This window comes from Capricornis sumatraensis, chromosome 18 (assembly GCF_032405125.1).
Source record: "Capricornis sumatraensis isolate serow.1 chromosome 18, serow.2, whole genome shotgun sequence".
Taxonomy (NCBI): Eukaryota; Metazoa; Chordata; class Mammalia; order Artiodactyla; family Bovidae; genus Capricornis; species Capricornis sumatraensis.
In genome coordinates this window covers 9,850,487-9,871,210 of record NC_091086.1, presented here as the reverse complement: position 1 = coordinate 9,871,210, position 20,724 = coordinate 9,850,487, and the positions used below count along the sequence as shown (strand labels likewise).

Here is a 20,724-nt window from a genome sequence, read left to right as displayed (position 1 = left end):
TCCCTGGCTATATAAAGTTCTCAGAGAGCTGAGAATTCCATTGATGAAGCTGTCAGAGTTGGCAAGCAGAAAAAAAAAATTACCAATTTTTTTTACTATAATTGAATAGGACAATCATTTCTGTAGAACACTGATTCTAAGGGTATGGTGCCCTCAAATTCCCTATAATGAGACATTTACTGCTCTTTACCAGGATGAGATGGCTGGATGGCATCACTGACTGGATGGACGTGAATCTGAGTGAACTCCGGGAGGTGGTGATGGACAGGGAGGCCTGGCATGCTGCGATTCATGGGGTCGCAAACAGTCGGACACGACTGAGCGACTGAACTGAACCAGGATATCTCCCCCAAACTCAGTGTCAGTGACACACTGGTTTAAGCATGCTTTGACCCAATATACTAAACTCCCTAATTTAAATTTTAGCAGTTTTCAATATGCTGTAACTTTTCAATATCCTATCTCAATATTGTATCTATAGTGCATTCCCTTTGCTCCTGACACGAAAGTTTTAGCTAAAAGAAAATTCATCAGGTTTGTCAGGCAAGATCTGTAGTCAAAGGCATACTGTTTATTTTTCCTGATGTCAATATGATAGCTACCCAGCTTTTTGCACCCCTGTTATCTACTTCACAAATTCATACAGATATGAAGTTTCAAAAGAACAAAATAACTAACATCTTTCTTTCCTCCAAAGAGATAAAAGTTATATTGCAGAGACAAATATGGAAAAGGATACTCACCATAAGTGCAAATCATTTTACTAGCTTCTCTGAAGAGAAGAATTCCATTAGGAGATGATACATCAAAATTCAAACGCTGGGATCTGAGAAATACAGCAAAAATTTAGACTATATGTACAGATAAAGAAACAAAATATAGGATTAAAATACCCAGAATTCTCATTTTTTACAAGTAGCAACAGTACAATTATCCTTTTTTAAAAGTATCATTCCATTAAACAAGTGGTGACAAAATGTATGTGCTAATTTTTTACTAAAGATACTAGGACAATACAATTATTTTCATTTATTTGCTCATCAAATAATTCATCTTTTATCTGTCAAAACGATATCCTGATGTCCTACATTACAGACCTCTTAGCCCTCTTTCCTTTCATGCAAATGTCTGATAGATAATAATAAAAAAACCAAGTATGTCAGTTTATATAGATACTTGTATAGAAATTTACACTTGAGATCTGTAGTGCCTAATATACATCTTTAAAACAAATGATAATATAACAGGAAATCTAAGTACCTTTAATGCTGCTCATATGCATAATGGATCATCTGATACTTCAAGCATATTTCAAACACATTAAATTACATACGGGGCTACAGTTTCCACTGCACATAGCTCAAGTAAAGAGAAACAAATCCCAGAAGTTCTAAACGAGAACAATTTTACTTCCCTAGTTTCTGATAGGTGGGGGGTACAGTCTGAAAAGGGCAAAGGACTGACATGCCATCCTGGCATAATATTTGCTTTTTAAACATCACTTTGACTTTAGTTGGCTCTAATCTGCCTTGCTGCTCTGCTTTCAACAAATAACCATATATTTCTAAAAGGATCAGTAAAAATATGAAACACATCATAGCAAAGAAACACCAGGAAGCAAAGATACTTTGCTAAGGAATAGAATACATTGCTAGTTCTCTCTGTGTTTTCAAAATGCTTTAGAATTAAGTGCAGTTATAACTTATTAGAAGTGCTATTAGAAACATTTGATGGCTGACATACAATTCCAATTAAAGAAATGTATGTACACAATTCACATTAGGCTTCAGAGAAATATAAACAAGATAACATCTTCTGATATAGATTTTTGCCAAGTAGTTCTGAGAACAATTGTGCTACATATGAATTATCCATCTATGGCAGATATAAAATATACAATGTAATTGTTTTTTTCCTTTAGTATTAAATGTTTTATCAGTAATTTACTATTAATTATCTTGCTGAAAAATAGTAATTTAATAAAAACTAAATTTCCAATATAAAATATATAGCTACCCTTCCTTTAGTCTTTAAGGCACCTAGAGAACAGTTTTTAAAAAAACCTAACAGCTTTCAAAAGAATAATACTCACATTTATTTATTTGCCAGGTCTTTTTCCACCTCTGGTTGTAAAATTTTTAAATTATTGCTGTGAAACACTCAGCACCAGAGATTAAATTAGAGATGCAATCCATACTCCTTCCCTGTCTGGATATCTCCCTTCCGATACGCAGTTTACAGAGAGGAACTGATGAAACAGGATCGCTACGTGACAGGTAGTCTGGTGCTAAGCCATATTCATAATGACACATTTTAAAGTGCTAAAACCAATTAGCTGATTGCCGTGTTTCTCTTTTAGCTACACCTTTGTTAATATTTATATGCAGAGAACCCGAATCTCTGCTTCTCTGTGCAAATCACAAGGTTAACCAGGCAATTTCTGAGAAGTGTTGTAGTTGCTATTTAAATAAAAACTGTGAGTGCATAAATCAACCACATACATGCATTTTGGCACAAAGGAAGAAGGATACCTTAAAAGTCAAAGCAGGGACAATCCCCAGGGCTTTTTGAGACAAACTGTATGTCCATGAAATGCCCTTGGTGCCTCATCCACAAAATAAAGCATCTCAACTCAGAGACCTCTCAGCTCCTTTTCTCCTCTACAGAAAGCAGTGTAACAGTTAAAATCACCTTTCCTGCATTTCATGCTTTTGAATCTTTTAAATAATGATGGCTGTGGTCTTCCAACTTTTCCCCCAGTTGCCAGAGTCCCCATATACACCTAATTCTTTCTCCCCAAAGCTTTCAACCTTGTATCTCTAATTCTATTGACTTCGCTGATCATCTTAAGTTTTGGTTCCTGGGTTCTTGCTAAGCCTTAAATACACACACAGTAAGCAGGAAAGTCTGGTCTCTGAAGCACGCTACCAAATAGTGGATTACTTTTCCACTTGCCTATCACACCTCTTACCTGTTTTGCATCAGTTCTGCCATAAGTTTTAAGATGGGAGTTGTACATGCTGGCTCTCCATACCATTGCTCAATAGCCCTCTGAAGAATAGGAAGATATGTTGGGTACCTGTTATGAAGCTTGTTAAAGAATCTAAGGGTCAAAAGAAATATTGTTCCTGAAAACTGGTGCCACTGAAAAAGAAAAAAAATAAGGAATCCACACTTCTTCTATGTGTAGCATACTTATGAAGTACCATGTAAGCAACATATGATATTTACAGCAGTATACTTAATATTTGTAGGAAAGGAAAATAAATTTAGTTCATGAAGGTAAAACATTTGAATTGCTATTATCCGAGTTTCTTGCACTTCAAATCACTGAAGAAAAAAATTAGTGTTTATTATATAACTTTTATCAATAAAATACATAAAATTAGAAAGTGAAAGTGTTAGTAGCTCATTCATTTGTTAGTAGCTCATACGACTTTTTGTGACCCCAAGGACTGTAGTCGGCCAGGCTCCTCTCTCCATGGAATTCTCCAGGCAACAATACTGGAGTGGGCTGTCATTCCCTGCTCCAGGGATCTTCCCAACCCAGGGATGGAACCTGGGTCTCCCACATTGCAGGCAGATTCTTTACCACTGTGCCAGAAGGGCACAGTAAATAGTAAACCCCATGTATTTATCTCTCGGCTTAGAAATTATCTACATACATTCTTTTCCTTAAAAAAAAAAATTGTTAACTTAATCAGCTGTTTAGTTTCACTGTAGCTCCAAGGAACATTCGGGATGATAGCTTGAAGAAAAGCTTTCAGTTCAGTTCAGTCGCTCAGTCATGTCTGACTCTTTGCGACCCCATGGACTATAGCACGCCAGGCCTCCCTGTCCATCACCAACTCCTGGAGCCTACTCAAACTCATGTCCATTGAGTTGGTGATGCCATCCAACCATCTCATCCTCTGTCAGCCACTTCTCCTCCTGCCTTCAATTTTTCCCAGCATCAGGTTCTTTTCAAATGAGTCATTTCTTTGCATCAGGCGGCTAAAGTATTGGAGTTTCAGCTTCAGCATCAGTCCTTCCAATGAATACTCAGGACTGATTTCCTTTCGGATAGACTGGTTGGATCTCCTTGCAGTCCAAGCAACTCTCAAGAGTCTTCTCCAACACCAGAGTTCAAAAGCATCAATTCTTGGGTGCTCAGCTTTCATTATAGTCCAACTCTCATATCCATACATGACTATTGGAAAAACCATAGCTTTGACTAGACGTACCTTTGTTGGTAAAGTAATGTCTCTGCTTTTTAATATGCTGTCTAGGTTAGTCATAATTTTTCTTTCAAGGAGCAAGCGTCTTTTAATTTCATGGCTGCAGTCACCATCTGCAGTGATTTTGAAGGTTAAAAAATAAAGTCTGTCACTGTTTTCATTGTTTTTCCACCTATTTGCCATGAAGTAATGGGACCAGATGCAGCGATATTGTTTTCTGAATGTTGAGTTTTAAGTGAACTTTTTCACTCTCCTCTTTCACTTTCATCAAGAGGCTCTTTAGTTCTTCGTTTTCTGCCGTAAGGGTGGTATCATCTGCATATCTGAGGTTATTGCTATTTCTCCTGGCAATCTTGATTCCAGCTTGTGCTTCATCCAGCCCACCATTTTCTCATGATGTACTCTCCATATAAGTTAAATAAGCAGGGTGACAATATACAGCCTTGATGCACTCCTTTTCCTATTTGGAACCAGTCTGTTGTTCCATGTCCAGTTCTAACTGTTGCTTCTTGACCTGCATACAGATTTCTCAGGAGGCAGGTCAGGTGGTCTGGTATTCCCATCTCTTTAGGAATTTTCCAAAGTTTGTTGTTGGCATAGTCAATAAAGCAGAAGTAGATGTTTTCCCGGAGCTCTCTTGCTTTTTTGATGATCCAGTGGGTGTTGGCAATTTGCTCTCTGGTTCCTCTGCCTTTTCTAAATTCAGCTTGAACATTTGGAAGTTCTTGGTTCATGTACTGTTGAAAGAAAAGCTTTGGGTAGCTTTAATCTACTCAAGGTCAGTTTGCTAAAAGTAGGCCCATGTACACTAAAGGAGAAATTGTCAAACATCCTCATCAATAGTGAGTGCATGCCTTGCATGCCTCTGATAAGTTCATGGCTGAGACCACCAGATCCTGGAAAACTCTGACTCAGCTCCACTGGTCCTTTACCCACAATTGGCCTCCTCTTTACCAAATGCACACAGAATATAAAATTAAGCCCTAAAACTTCAGCAGAAAATACCCTTCTTATGCTACTACCTTCATTTCTTTTTTCTTTTCCTACTTGATAGCATGTTGAAGAGCAGAGACATTACTTTGCCAACAAAGGTCCATCTAGTCAAGGCTATGGTTTTTCCAGTGGTCATGTACAGATGTGAGAGTTGGACTGTAAAGAGAGCTGAACGCCGAAGAATTGATGCTTTTGAACTGTGGTGTTGGAGAAGACCCTTGAGAGTCCCTTGGACTGCAAGGAGATCCAACCAGTCCATTCTGAAGGAGATCAACCCTGGGATTTCTTTGGAAGGAATGATGCTAAAGCTGAAACTCCAGTACTTTGGCCACCTCATGTGAAGAGTTGACTCATTGGAAAAGACTCTGATGCTGGGAGGGATTGGGGGCAGGAGGAGAAGGGGATGACAGAGGATGAAATGGCTGGATAGCATCACTGACTCAATGGACGTGAGTCTGAGTAAACTCCGGGAGTTGGTGATGGACAGGGAGGCCTGGTGTGCTGCGATTCATGGGGTCACAGAGTCGGACACAACCGAGCGACTGAACTAACTGACTGACTTACTGACTCTGTCTCTTTCTGATGTTTTCTAATATACTTGTCTTTGTTTCAGATCAAAGTGCTGAACTGAATCACTTCATATTGTTCCTTTCCTGTGTGTTACGGGTAGTGACCTCCATGGTGAGGAAGATCACGATTTTCTTCCCTGCTCTTGGAATAAATTTCAAGTTACTTGGCATGGCAAACAAGGTCCTTATCTGGTCCCTGCCTACCTGTGGTCTCATCTCTTAGTGCTCCTGCCCTTATCTATGGTTCAGCCATTCTTAATTCTCAGCAAATCTACTGATGCAGACTCTCCCTTGCCTCCATTCCTCTATATGCTGTTTTTTTCTGCCTAATACATTCCAAACTGTATTTCAGTATCTAGCTCAAGTTTTACTTCCCCTGGGATGGTGAAATATTCTTTTTCTTTTTGTCAAAGGGCATCAGTCTCTTCCTCATCTAAGTTCACTTGACCACTTTGACCACCACTCTTATAACAAACTGTATTATGGTTGACTGCTTGTATTACCCATCTGTTCCATTAGACAGTGAGTTTCTAAAGAGCAAAGACCTGTGTCTGCCCAGTATGTTCCTGCTGATTCCTATCTGTCCCTCATATTTCATCAAGAAGCCTCCATGACACCACCCCTAATCCCTCCCACCTAAGAGTGTCTCCTGTGCATGGTGCTGGTGCCCTAGTGCCCTTTGTGCCAGTACTATCACAGTGCCTCATCTCTCCTACCATATGCTTTCTGAGAGCAGTGCATAGGCAGTTACTGCATGCATGGACCTGGCACAAAATGGATTTCAAAAAATATCTGTTGCGGTAAACGTGAGGTGTAGCGTACTTGATTAGACCTACCTATTTGATTCTTTTAAGCTGTGCATTTCACTTTGAAGCTTCAGGAAATACTTCACAAAACATTCAATGAAAATAAGCCCTCAAATACCTTAAGAGTGTCATGTGCCCTAAAAATGCAAAAAGCAATACTTTTGGCCCCCTAGATATACCATATTAAGGCTGTATTTGAATATATAGAAACAATTTACTTAAGTATTTATTGAAGGCCTAGTCTATAAATGTCTTATGACTGTTAGACTCTCTAGAGACATCAATGAACCAAACATTAAAACAATCCCTGCCCTCATGGAATTTATATTCTAATAAGATAGAAAATTAAACATATATATGACATATTAAAAAGTACTATAAAGAAAATAAGGCAGAGATAGGAGATAAGAAGTGTGTGTGTGTGCGTGAGATTTCAGTTGGATGAAAATGAAAAATATAAAATCAATAAACTTGACTATTAACTGTATTTTGGCTATTGTCAGATAACTTAAAGTTTTATTTTTTCTATGGATTAGAAATCTGTTGCTTTTTTTTTTTTTTAACAGATGGTAAATGCTATGTGCTGTCACTGTGCGAGGGGCCAGGGATCCAGAGATAAGTAATACATGGCTTTTATTCCTGGGAATCCATGCTTCAGTATGGGTGATACACACATAATAGGAATGCTCTGAGGACCGAGATTCTGAAGCAATGTTGGAGAAGTACAAATGAGAAAATACTCCGCTAAGAGAACTGAGCACAAACTCAGTGCTCATGAGTGGGAAGGACCTGGAGCCTCATCAGGAGACTGAAAAGACTCAAATCTCAGAACCTAAGAATATCATAAGCACCAGAAGTCCCTTTGCAAAGCATTCTTAAGACATTAGGGCCATCATATTTTTCAGAGCACACTGTATTCACTATGGGATCAGACCTGGGGATATGAGAGGATGTTCCCTTTTCTGTGTGGAATGAGAGTGGGGCCAATTCTAATATGCTTCTGACAGAGGTGACTGCCACAGAGAAAATGAGTGATTACTGGGAGGCGGAGTCGAGGTCTACCAAGCAGGGAGGTTAAAGGGCTTCAGAGCGAGGGTCCCAAACTCAGATTACAGGGTGAGAATCAGAACCCACTCGAGGAGATTAATTTTCCAGTGGCCTTGTGAGAACTACATATATATGGATAGGAGGAAGACAGTGGGGAGCCCTTTGGTAGAAGTGGCACTGATCTAATTGCTTTCACCCAGAAAGATCTGTTCAATGAATTCTGAAGGTCAACACCAGATAAACAAAAAAGATTAATGATTTGTTATTGCCTTATAAGATGTTAAACATGAAAAGCTGGAAAGCATGAGGTTTGCTTACTGACGACACCCATCCATCCATCATCCATCCAACCATTTGATAGTTACTTACTATGTGCTGGACCCCAAGAAAGTAAAAGTTAGTAAGAATGTAATTCTTTTTCTCTGAGATTTCACAATACAGAAAGCATTCTAGAATACTAGAAGGCAACAAAAGAGCTTTTGTTAAAACTTTTAGGAGGTAAGAGTGTGAGGATGTGGTTCCAGAACAGAAATAGGCTGCCAGTTCAGAGCCTTTTGTTAAAAGTATTCCCTGAATGTGAACCATCTATATCTTTGTTCATGGAGGCAAGTGCTGCTGGGAAGCCTTCTGGCAGATGCCTATCTATCCTTCAACACCTAGCTCAACTTTTTCCTCCCTGGGGAACCTACTTCTTGCCCCAAACACCAACCTCTTCTTCAAAGTTCATATGGTCCTTGGCATGTGTCTGTTACAATACATTGATGGTTTATTAGTTATTTATTACAGCCACTGGATTATGAGCTTCTAGTGAGCAATCCACTTTACTCACTCTTATAAAAAGCAAACATTTTATTAATTTCTCATGCTTAGCACAATGTACTAAAAAAAACACTGCAGAATAGCATATTTTCAGGATTACTTTCTTCCCTATTTCAGTTTGTCCAACACACTGCTAACTATTTTCCTTTTGAAATACAATTCTGATTCTGTTAGTCAATCAAAACTATTAATTACTTTATACCATCAGTGGAGTAAGTTTTTCAGTTCCTTAGCCTGATAGTCAAGGGTCCCAGACAACCTGTGTCCAACCATAAAATAAGTGGTCTCTTTGACTAAACATTTTTTCCACTACTCTCCTTCCTAAGTCTGTGCTTAGACCAACAAAAACCCTCTTGCTTCACAATTCCAATAGTCCAATCCTGCTTATTTGCTAAGATTCAGAGAAATGTCTTCACCTTTACAGAGCCTTTCCTGATGCCCCAGATAAATGCAATCACTTTATTTATATTTTTTATGGCACTTACCATCTTCTATATTTTATTACAGTCATTTAGGTAGTTACCTAACTGACTCTATTAAACCATAAGCTCATTTTGGGGTAGGATCTAAGAAAAATCTACATCCCTCATGAATTTTAGCATAGTTAGAGAAATATGCTGGATAGGTGAGCAAATCGGATTCCTTTGTCTCATTCCATATTAGGGAAAGGAACTCACAACAGTGGTGGAGTGTATTGACCTTGTGCTAGACACTGTACTAAGCCTATATATGCACATATATATATGCATACATATGTGTGTGTGTGTGTGTGTGTGTGTGTATATATTAGTTCACTCACTTCTTATACCTGAGAGATAAATATTATTAGCCCTGTTTTATGGAGCAGAAAACTGTGATTCTGAGACATTAAGTAATTTACCCAAAACCCCACAGGTTGTTAAGTGGTAAAATCAGGCCTGGAACTGTTCTATTTCAAAGTTGTCCCCCCCGGCCCCCGCCCCCTTACAAATCTCAAGGTCTTGACTTATCTTTGTATAATATGTTTATGCATATTAATCAATAGCACTGATTGCATGACTGAAAACAGTGAACTCACAGATCAGAATTATGACAATTAAAAGAATAAGTGTGAGGAAACAGCATCATACACATTCCTTCTTTTTAATTTTTTTTTCAATTTCCTGCTGGATTTTTGATACTTAGGTCTATGTATGATCTGGGAAAAGTTTAAACAAGGCGACTAAGTTCACTGCAAGGTAAGATGCTTTTCACTGTTACACTCTCAGCATAGGGATAAAGAAGTAGCAATGATTCGTCTTCAGTTCTCCAGTAGTGGCACAATTTATCAACAGTAGTTTATCAATTGCCTGTAGTTCCAGGCAATCTAGGCTTGGAAGGACAGAGTGATAAGCAATGTAGTTTGTGTACCAGTTAATGCAGTCAGTGTTTATAGAAATGCTTTTAAATTAAACAGCTAACCACTAAAATAGCATTTTATCAAATAATCACCATAAATAAAATGCATTTTGACTTTAAGATGACATGTGCTCTTATGGGATGTTTCTTCTGCATGCTAAGGACTACACAGAAAATTAAAGAACACACATTTTTTTTGTGGATAAAGGCAAATAAACTTTCCCCAGCAGTAATGTGAGAACCATCACTGACGGTTTGACATATCAATATTTCAGGAAGAATAAATGACTTTCATATCTATGTTTTTTTAAAATCATATACTTACTCATTTTTATATTACTAGAATACTTTGGAAAGAATCTGTACTTTATCACCTGAAACTGCTTAAAGTGTTTCAGAATATTTTAATAAAGCTCTTTGAATTATCAAATAATGTAACTTTTAAACAAATTTTACTATTATTATAAATATTTGCTCTTCATCCCTTGCCCAAAGGAAAACTATAAATCTTGCCTCAACTGAATGAACACCATTTATCATATTCATTTTGTTGTCAATACAATTATGAAAAGCCTTTGGCCTTTTCCCAAGGAAGCTGATTTGCTACTGAAACTCAATTATTATAAGCAAGGCTGGTACCAAGCCACCTCGTGTGGCAATCTAACATAACTTCCTGCATAACTGACACTTCGCCCTCCGCCCCTGACCCTAATAACATTGATGTCTATGGGCAAAAGGAGGAGACAGTGGTTTCTAGCCCAAAACAAAACAGTAAGTCTCAAGGTTTTCCCGTTTGCTATTTTCTGCCATCTGCTGGACAAAAGTTTCATTTCTGATAGGTGCCCAAAAGAAGGAGCTAAGTGAGGAAATGAAAAGGGCTTAATTAAAAGTTAAATTATAGTATGTTCTATAAATTTTAGGCAGTACCAATTACGACAGATAGTTCTATTATTTGATGGTGAGGGGAACGTTCTTATCTTACCGCTTGGTTAAGATTGTTGATGAGGAAAATGTGAAGCATTAATCACTGGACATCCTAGAACTGTACTTGGTTTCAAGATAACCATCAATTTTAAAGTGCCAAAATGAAGTTTTAGTAATTTTAAAAATAAACTAGAGGTTTTGCTTTGTGTGCTTCTATTTGTGTTTAGAGAAATGGCAGAGTCATGTGTGATTCATCTGTTCTTCACAAAAGAGCTGTATGGCTCTCCATGTGAGAGTCTACAGTCTGCACACGTGCTCTGTGTGCTGGTACAAAGACATGCACGGTTTCTCAATGGACGGAAAGTCTTATCTCTAACCCTTCTGTGGACACACAAATCTGATGAGGTAGGTTTTAATAGTAAGTGAAAATATAAGTCAGTATTCAAAGTAACGTCCAACAATTTCTTTAACATGTGGAGGTCTCCCTAAAATGTACCCCGATCCTGTTATGTTTTTGCCATAAATGTGCCATCAGTCGAAGACTATCTTTAACAAGCTTCTTTTGCAATTTATGAGGGAGGTTTGATAAAAACCGTTTGAAAAGAGCAACTGAGAAATAATGTAACTTAAAAAGGAAGTTGTTTAAGGTTACAGAATTTCTCTTATGCACTGATGGTTTCCTGTATTGAACACAAAGGCATGAAAACATTACGTTACTTATATAACTTGCCTAAACTATCACTTTCTGTTAAGATCAAACAGGATTCATGTAATACTGTTAAAACAATATTAATAGTAACATCTATGCTTACCTGTTATGTTCCAGACATTATATTAATACAAAGTGCACTGCCTATTTCTATGGTTACAATAAGCCATGATACTGGATGTCTCTTTTTTTAGACGAGGAAATTCAGAGAGGTGAAAAAAATTGCCAAAGTTCACACAGCAAACGGAGATCTAGGAATTCAAGCCAGGTCTGCCTAACACCAAATCCATGCTCTTTTTACTCATAACGATGAGGCATTTCTGTGGGGGGATTTTGTTTCCTTAATTTTTTTGCTGTCTGTACTAAGCCTTGGCAGTGGTAAATTTAAATTTTATATCACATGAAAAATCCTAACCATTTAATTTCCCCTTTCCTTGTCCATTAATGTTTTCATGATGATGAAACACTGTAGCATGATGAATTAATAAGCCTCAAAGAGAAAAAGTGAAATCAGCTCTGCTATTTGAGATGGAGTAAAAATCCAAATCCCTTAGAAAATGCCAAATGGTAGGCTTCATTGATCTTGATTTAAAGATGCTAGCCCAAGAACCCCGCAACCCCCGCATAAACAATCATTTGGGGATGTGATTTTTAAATTGTCAATATTTAATGGCACCAAAAAAGTGACCTCTCGGAGCTGGGTCTCCAAGTGCTGTGCTCAGTTATCTGCACTGCTGCCACTGTGCTGTAATTTTTAGCTGATTACACATTAGTTCATTTAGCTTTGTTTCCTCTTCCCTACTGTGCCATACTATTAAACGAAAGCCAGGGGCCTGGCATCCCTCTGTGCACAGAGCTGGTATTGTCACAGTGTAATAAGGATACATCCAGTCAAACAGCATGGTGTAGCTGGTCTTTGTGTTCAGTGCAAAGGCAATCCCTCGAAGATCTCTTGCCAGCCCGATCAACATACGCTGTCAGTGGGAAAGAGACACAGTAATTGATTTTCACGTTAGCACAGAGCAGATGGAGTAATAATCAGGCAATAATGACCACATATCTGATTTTGATTCATTAGCTAAAATGTCTCGCTCAGATCTCTTTCTATAGAAAGCCATAGACTTTTTAAGCAAACAGACCATCAGATCTGCTGACCAACTCTGCTTCTTATAAACGGAGCTAAGTCATAATTCCAGTGGGATAGAAACATTTAGATTAACATTTTTTTTCTGAATAATGCCAAATTAGAAAAAAAAGAGGACCGATAATTCCACAAAACAGAAATGTACAGGGGGTCTAGACATTATAAAAACAAATCTTAACCACATTGGCTTGTAAGAAATCAGTCCCACTAGGCAATATAGAGTCTCACCTGAAAGCACAGTGGCATTTAAAGATCCCTAAGGAATATTCTCAGCAACTTAGGACAACATAAAACTAGCCAGATGGCCTACTGGTACTGTGACACACCCAGAATGGCACTCACATTCCCCAAGCAAGGAAAAGAGTTCTTCAATATCAGAAGACTTGCATTTAAACCCAGCTTTACTTCTTAACTGTAAGACTTTAAAGCAAGGCAATTTATCAGTCTCAGTTTTCTCATCTCTAAAAGGGGCTAATAATGTCTTTCTTACAGAAGTAGAGTCAGGAATAAATTTATGTAAAAATGCCTAACAAGAGACTGATACATACATATGTGTTCCATAAATATTTAGCTTTAGAGAAAACAAAACAAAACTTTGACTCTTAAATAAAAGAGATTTGATTTTACTCTGGACTCTTACTTAATTAAGCTGTCCTTAGGATGATGTTTGGGAAGAGAGAAAGAAAACCCATGAACAGATGCTAGAATGTCAGAACAAAGAGTACAAATAAACATAATTGCAAAACAAGGGGGTGTGATAATTAAGATATGCAACTGTGACTTCTGAAGATACTGTTTTCAGTGGAAATACTCTGCTAGAAAATGGTCTCTGAACTTTTTTGTTTAGTCAGATTTTCTTCTCCCTCATACTTTGGTAATAAATGAAAATCTCTACAGGAGGGCATTTAAATTAGCATTAAGGATCTTGGAAGTGAATCCTGACCATCATTTAATGGCTAAAAAATTTCAAAATCGGAAATAGTTTATCTGTCACAAAGATCTGTAATTTTTGATTCCCTGCCCTCCCATGCCCCGTACCTAAAAGGTGACTCAATATAACTGGAAGTTTTTTTTAATAGGAATATTAGTTTTTATACTGCATAACAGCTTATAGAATGATGGTAATCTGAATTTCTGAATCTGTACACCCTGAATGTTTGTTTCTGCTTCTTTAAATAACTTATTCCTTTTCCTTTCATAAGCTTACCAGTACTTATTTTTCTATAATCGGCTAGTCTCTCTGTAGTCGTCTCATATGATTGCTACTTTTTAAAAAAAACAACACATTTTGCCTCTTATGGAACCCATTTTCATCACCTGGAACCTTTCTCCTCTTTCTCAAGAGAGCTTTCCATGTTTCTTGCAGCTTCCAGAACAAAATATGTCTTCTAAGAAGTCTGCTTTGAACAACTCTATTCTAATCCTCTTTGCAGTCTTCCTATCAAAGCGGTCTTTTCGGGCTCTATTTTTATTATGCACACTTACAGGTTACATGCTACTCTTCAAATAACCTTAAGTTTTCACATATACATAAGGTACTCACCATTCAACTCTAAACTGGCCAACAGGAAAAATGAGTTTCAGTTTGTATCTAGTGTAAAAGGCTCTAAAAATATTTTAGACTATCCTTATTACACAAAAAGGTTAATGTTTATTTTATCACAAATTTTTCTTTCTTAAAAGATGCCAAGTTAATAGAAGGGCTCAAATTTATGAAATTATATCAATGTTTAATATTAGAAAACGTTACTACAAAGCAAAGAAAGCATATGACAATATAGTAACTATGTTTTCATTAGATTCAATTGAGCAGGAAAATGCAGTGTTAATGTGAGGAACAGATTTATTATGCTCAATTTTTTTATCTCAAAGCAGCAACAGTACTGAAGTAATCTATACAGATGCTCAAACAACAGTAAAGAAGTACTTTCTTGATAGTCGAAACACACCCAGTTTTGGTATGAGACAAGGAAAGCTGTTAACTAGTTCAACCAGGCTACCAAACAGTCTCAGAAAGCAAAGGGTGATGTGACTGAAGTTTAGGGAGGAAGAGGCGCGGTTCACCATCTCACTTAAAACAGTGGGAAGAGGCTTATTTCAAAAGCCGCCTTTCTCCTATAGCTAGTCATACATGACTAGGCTGAAAAATGAGAGGTCCTTATAGAGTGAGGCTGCTTTGGGGAGTGGGCAGGTCTGGGGTGCCTAATCCTCAGGATCCTTTCTGGGATAGTTCAAGGAGAAACTGCTTGACGTTTCAGCCTTCTGCATGGTGAACGGTTGTCTGTGTGCCAAGTGTGAGATGGATGGGCTGGGAAACAGCTGAAATGCGACTCCTTCCACCCTGACCCCCAAAACAGGGTTTCTAATGGAAAGTCTGACAGACCCTTTACTGTAGTGGCACTACTGGGGGCAGCTATAATATTATCCTCATAATTCTACTATATAATAACAACAAAGAAAAAGAAGGTGAAGGGTCATTGTGCTTTGTCTTTAGAATTAAGATGGCTGTCTTCATCCTTACAGCATACTCTTAATTCTGGAGACACATCTTAATAACCTCTAAATAGTTCCAACAAAAGAGCCGTGTCAGAGGAATGAGCAGGCCCCAAGGTGTTTCAACTGGAGTGTTTTCATCTGCCTTTATTGCTCTATCCCTCTCCAGAATTAAGGCAATAACCTGTGATAAATTATTCAGGAACTGCTACAGGGATCAAAGCAAAATCATTCTGTTAAAGTGCTGTTTGCAACATTTGGCACTTAGTGCGAAAACTTTTAATGTGCGCATGCTGAAAATCTAGGATTTTAAATAATTTAACATTGTGGAGTTTTTACGAAGGGACTAAAGATAGCAGGTTCCTATTTAACTGCTCCTTTTCCTCCTAGAAGTTTTCATTCATTTTCCTAAAACCGATGACGTCATGGCCAAATCAAAAATGATGCATGGGTAGTCAGGGTATTGGACTGCATTTTACTAAGGGTACAATTATAGGGGGAAACATTTACTTGAATGAACTAATGCTTTAGAGCCAGGGTTTGTCATGGCAGTTTCTTCCTTTTCCCCTTTACTTGGAAAAGAAAAACCCAAGACAAAAATTCAATGTTCTCTTCAATTTTATTAGGACTAAGTAAGAAAACAAAGCTATAAATTTAGGAGTTTTACAGCATTTCCTCCTCTCACAGCCATATTTCAATTTGGCAATGTAGGTCCTTAATGTTTGTGCTCATCCTGAAATCTGCATTTGAAAAATATCTATAAACAGGGAGTTACAAAATCCTGGTAAGGGTTGCAAATTAAATGAATTTGGCAGTCCTGCGGCATTTTCATAGAGATATTTTAACAGCACCACCTCCTGTGGATTGGAATACTAAATACTTTATTGAAGAACAAAACAGTACTGTTTTTATCTTTAGTACTTGCAAAATGAAGTACCTGAAAGCACTTTTGCATGTATTATTTATTCATCATGATAGAAAAATAGCCTTAACCTAATAAATTACATTTAAAAGCATTTAGTGCAAAAGTTTTGTTTATGATAAAGCAACAGATTTAGTTCTTTATCGGTAGCTTAAAGCACCAAGTTTTCTTTATACAAATTAGACAGATGGTGCTTACAGTAGAATTTACTAAAGGTCTGTCACAACAAATGCAGCCAAGCTGCATATTTAATCACTGCAGAATCTTGTCTACCTGCAGCTGCCAACTGCTAATCCAATTTCCCTGATAAATGTGGCAAGAGACACGATCAGCAATAAAGAGCGTCTAACTCCATTTTCCTGCAGGGCGTCTTTTGATGAACATTTAGGGCGGAAGCGCGGAGTGCACTGTGTGGCCTTGGTCCGTGGCAGCTGCATGCATTCTGAGGCACAGTGCTCAGGTTACTCACTTAATTCTGCCACTATCATTACGTTGCTATTGATCTCAGTAGCTGTTGCCTACACAGCATTACTCTAGATGAAGCTGAATCAGGCAGTTATCATGCATCAAACTTGCTCAAAAGCCTGGAGATTTCCCCTTAATTACTTGTGATTTTATTTGCAAATACCGTTAAAGTGTAATCAAGCAGTCACTTTCCAGGGTCGTTAAGAACTTGCTGGTTTAGGGATATATCACTGGAACTCCATTAAAAATGACTCTAGGAAGATGGTTTCTATCAAACTAGATGGGATTACATCAAAATGGGCTTGGAGTATAATGAAATCTTCAAATGAGACAAATGTAATCTTTAAAAAGATACTCTTTTTCAATCTTACTGCTTCTTTTCTGATATAAAGGGCAGCGATAGCCACCTTAAAGTTGCAAAGATTTATTTTTGGTCATTAAAAATATTTGGAAGACAACTGAAAAATAAAGCTAGCCTGAGTAGAAACTCTGGTGAAGAATTTCAGCAACATTACAAACGCAGAGAAAATCACTAAGATCTTTTTTTACTTTTAAAATTCTATGACAATTGCATATTGATAAAAATTCATTTCAAAAACTCTACTTCAAAATAAAAGGTACAGTGTTTAGTTAATTATTTTTTAGTAGAAGAACTACACTAAACAATCACCAAAGGCCACCATTCTTCTATTTGGCTTCTTAGTGCTAATATTTCCTTTTGGTAGAGAGAAGAGCTGTGCAAAATGATGGTCAGTATTTTCACCGTATCTCAAATAACAGTAAACATGATTCAAGTATCAGCAGCAAAGGTGCCTACATTATCGGTATATATTCATTAGCCTTTTAAGAATACTAACCAGTGTCAGTCTATTTAATATAGCCCTGATGCATGAGAATTTCAGAAGACGTTACTCCTATTTAGCAGATCTCGTGTTCCCCATCCCCCATATTAAAACATGGGGCTGTGTTGTCACAAACAGCTTGCTACACACTTAAGGATTTTACTAATAAAACATAATGTTGTCTTAGATATTATGACTGTTGCCACAGCTGAACTGACTTGTCAAATCAATCCTAATATGGCTCCCACAGGCACATAAAAACCTTATTTAGCTATCAGTTATCCTAATCACTTTGTTCAGTTTAAGAACGCAATACTTCAAGACCAGCTCCTATTTATACATATATGCCTAGCCATTTAATAAAGTCTTGATTTATATAAATTCTTGTTTTAAAAATATTTAGAGAGGTGGTATTTTAGCATGCGTACATTTGCACATTCCTCCATATAAATATGTTGAAACATACAGTGCGGGGTGGATGAGGGAGTAGGGACATCTAAAGTGGCGTACTCGTGAGAAATGTTCTTTTAAAAGATACTGCCATGGGAGACAAATGTGTCATCTAATCATAAGCTGACTATCTGCAATCATTTGATAACCTCAAAGTCCATTTGTATAAGAAACTAGAAAAGCACTTATATGAAAAGTACACCTCGAAGACTCATGTACGTGGTAAATTAAGACTGATGGGGCACGAAGCACACACAAACATGCAGACCTTTTTCTGAATTTAGGCCTGGATTTTGTCCTAGAATGAGCAAAATCACCTTTTCCCATGTTTGGAAACAAACCCACCTTTACATCTTCTTGTTTAAAGTTGTTGTTGAATATCTGTAATACTGTTTCGAAAGAGACTGTAAGAGGCAGCATGAAATTTTCAAATTCATCCTCATCTTCGCCTATCAGAAAAACAAAAGGGTCATCACGGTTTAAAATGCATGCTATTGTCCATTAGCCTTCACAGTGAGTGCTTTATTCAGGCTCAGAAATGTTCTCGAGAAGGGGTCAGCCTGCATTCACATCCGTATCACATTCTGTGCTTTGGCTCATTGAATATTCTGGTGTTTTGCCTTCTTCTCTTTTGCACCAAATGAAATAGCAAAATTACTTACCAGCCATTTTTTTCTCTGGCTCTTTATTGGATCAAACAGACTCATGCCCCAGGCACCTCAGCCTTTCAGCTTTTAGGGCCCCCAGAGCTTCCCTAATGCCTCAAGGAAAGCCCCTTTCAAAGCCTCAGAGAACAGGGTCTGTTTTTCTTTTCTCTTTAGGTGCCAAGGCCCTAAAGGACTCACAGACTCAGGTGCCCAGATAGTGCTAAGTTATTATTCGCTTTTATTTATGTTCTTTTTTATTAATTTGTTAAATAGATGTCAGGGAAACAGGATGGGGTTCTGCCAAAACAGGATGAGGTCCCTCATGGGTCATTATGATTTTAAGTACATTCTCCATGAGTACACTTCTTTTTGCAATAAGCTTCTTTTTCTTTTTATAAAAGCGGGAAGAGACATTTTCTACTGTTTTTCACTATGAAAGTAGAATCTTCACTTAACATATGGATATGCACAACTGACAATTTACATTCTATCCTTCACAAGAGTGGGTTCCTTCAAATGAGAAAGTTTACTCATTCATCCTATGCCACAGGGAATTGTGAGCCCCACTTTACAGATGAAGAAACAAGCAGAGAAATGTTAAGTGACTTGCTTAAGGGAGCCTACTTAGCTGGAGGTGGAATTACACTGTCTAGATCTTGTGATTTCTGTGCTATCATTTTTTAAATAGACAGAGAGGAAACAAGATCTCAGAGAAGAACTCAGTGGTTCTCAAAGTTTGGTCCCTGCCCTAGCAGCATCAGCATCACCTGGGAATTTGTTAGATATAAAATTTCAGGTTCCGTCCCAGATCCAGCAATTTTTGTTTTAAGCAGCCCTCCAGGTAATTTCCGTTCAGTTCAGTTGCTCAGTAGTGTCCGACTCTTTGCAACCCCATGAACTGGAGCACGCCAGACTTCCCTGTCCATCACCAACTCCAGGAGTCCACCCAAACCCATGTCCATCAAGTCGGTGATGCCATCCAACCATCTCATCCACTGTCGTCCCCTTCTCCTCCTGCCCTCAATCTTCCCCAGCATCAGGGTCTTTTCAAATGAGTCAGCTCTTTGCATCAGGTGGCCAAACTATTGGAGTTTCAGCTTCAAAATCAGTCCTACCAATGAACACCCAGGACTGATCTCCTGTAGGATGGGCTGGTTGGATCTCCTTGCAGGTAATTTAGATGCATGCAAATGTTTGAGAAACACTGGCCTACATGTTATTCTACAGATAAGGAGGGTGGACATGAGTTTGAGCAAGCTCCGGGAGACAGTGAAGGACAGGGAAGGCTGGCATGCTTCCTGGCAGTCCACGGAGTTACAGAGAGCTGGACATGACCGAGTGACGGAACAGCAGCAGCAGGAGGGTGTGGTCCAAGGCGACACACACAGAAAATCAGCGGCAGGATCAGGACCTTTTGACTCTTCAGGAGTGGCTGATCTGGCTTGACCCTGACCTTTGGTGACTCCTCTTTCCCCTTTAAATGTATACACTTTGTCTCTGGAGTCCCACAGATTCAGGGACTTTGCTTTGCTGACAAAGAGATGTCAAAAGGCCGATGACTCTTTCCTAGTGTGCTGTTTAACACAAGGAGAAGGGTACTAGGTGAAGGGAAACCAAATTATAGTGACCTCGAGGTACAATGGCAGTGCATCTGACTCCAGATCAAAATCTCCACTCTGCAAAGTTGACTATGCAACCAAGTTACTCCTCTTAGACACACCCTCTGTCAACTGGTGCTAACATTAGAGATCTTTACAGGAGCTAGTTTTACTTTTCAAAGCCTAGGTTAAATGATAGCTTTCCCAATGTCTGAATCAAACTCCCCTTCACATACTCTCTAAGATCCTACTGCAAGCTTTCCCACCTTCCTTTGGGTTCCCACAGCATTTTGTTTGATTCTTTAGACGGCATCTGTCAGTCTGATGGGAATGGCAGATATTTTGGCAGATAGCTAACCCTAACACTAAAAATACCACCTACAGCATTCCACCACTACTACCATTAGACGAAGATACTGTGGGGGTTAAATGAAATAAAATTTATAATGTGTGTATGTAAATGATTAGATCTATCAGCCTACAAGGACAGTATCTCTGGCTTTGCTCCTGGAGAGCTGAAACTGCATCTTTTTGCTTCTGTGTGAAGGAGAACGATTGTAGGTAAGACATGGTGATAAACAGACCCAGAGTCTCGCTCCACTATGTACTTTTCAAGTATGGATATTTGCACTTTGGGTCTCAGTTTTCTCATCTATAAAATAAGAAAGAAGAGCTATCTTTGCAGATCACTGTGTTTACTGA

General features: G+C 38.2%; 1 protein-coding gene across 1 annotated transcript in view; it reads right to left on the bottom strand.

Annotated features, from left to right (window-relative positions):
- Window positions 1-20,724, bottom strand: part of RANBP17 (RAN binding protein 17) — a 364,064-nt gene that overhangs the window by 63,600 nt on the left and 279,740 nt on the right. The window contains exons 19-22 of the mRNA XM_068990796.1: window positions 18,123-18,226; window positions 12,347-12,435; window positions 2,972-3,079; window positions 744-826 (exon numbers count right to left, since the gene is read on the bottom strand). Of these exons, the coding sequence (XP_068846897.1) occupies window positions 744-826; window positions 2,972-3,079; window positions 12,347-12,435; window positions 18,123-18,226 (384 nt within the window). The remainder of the gene's footprint in view (window positions 1-743; window positions 827-2,971; window positions 3,080-12,346; window positions 12,436-18,122; window positions 18,227-20,724) is intronic.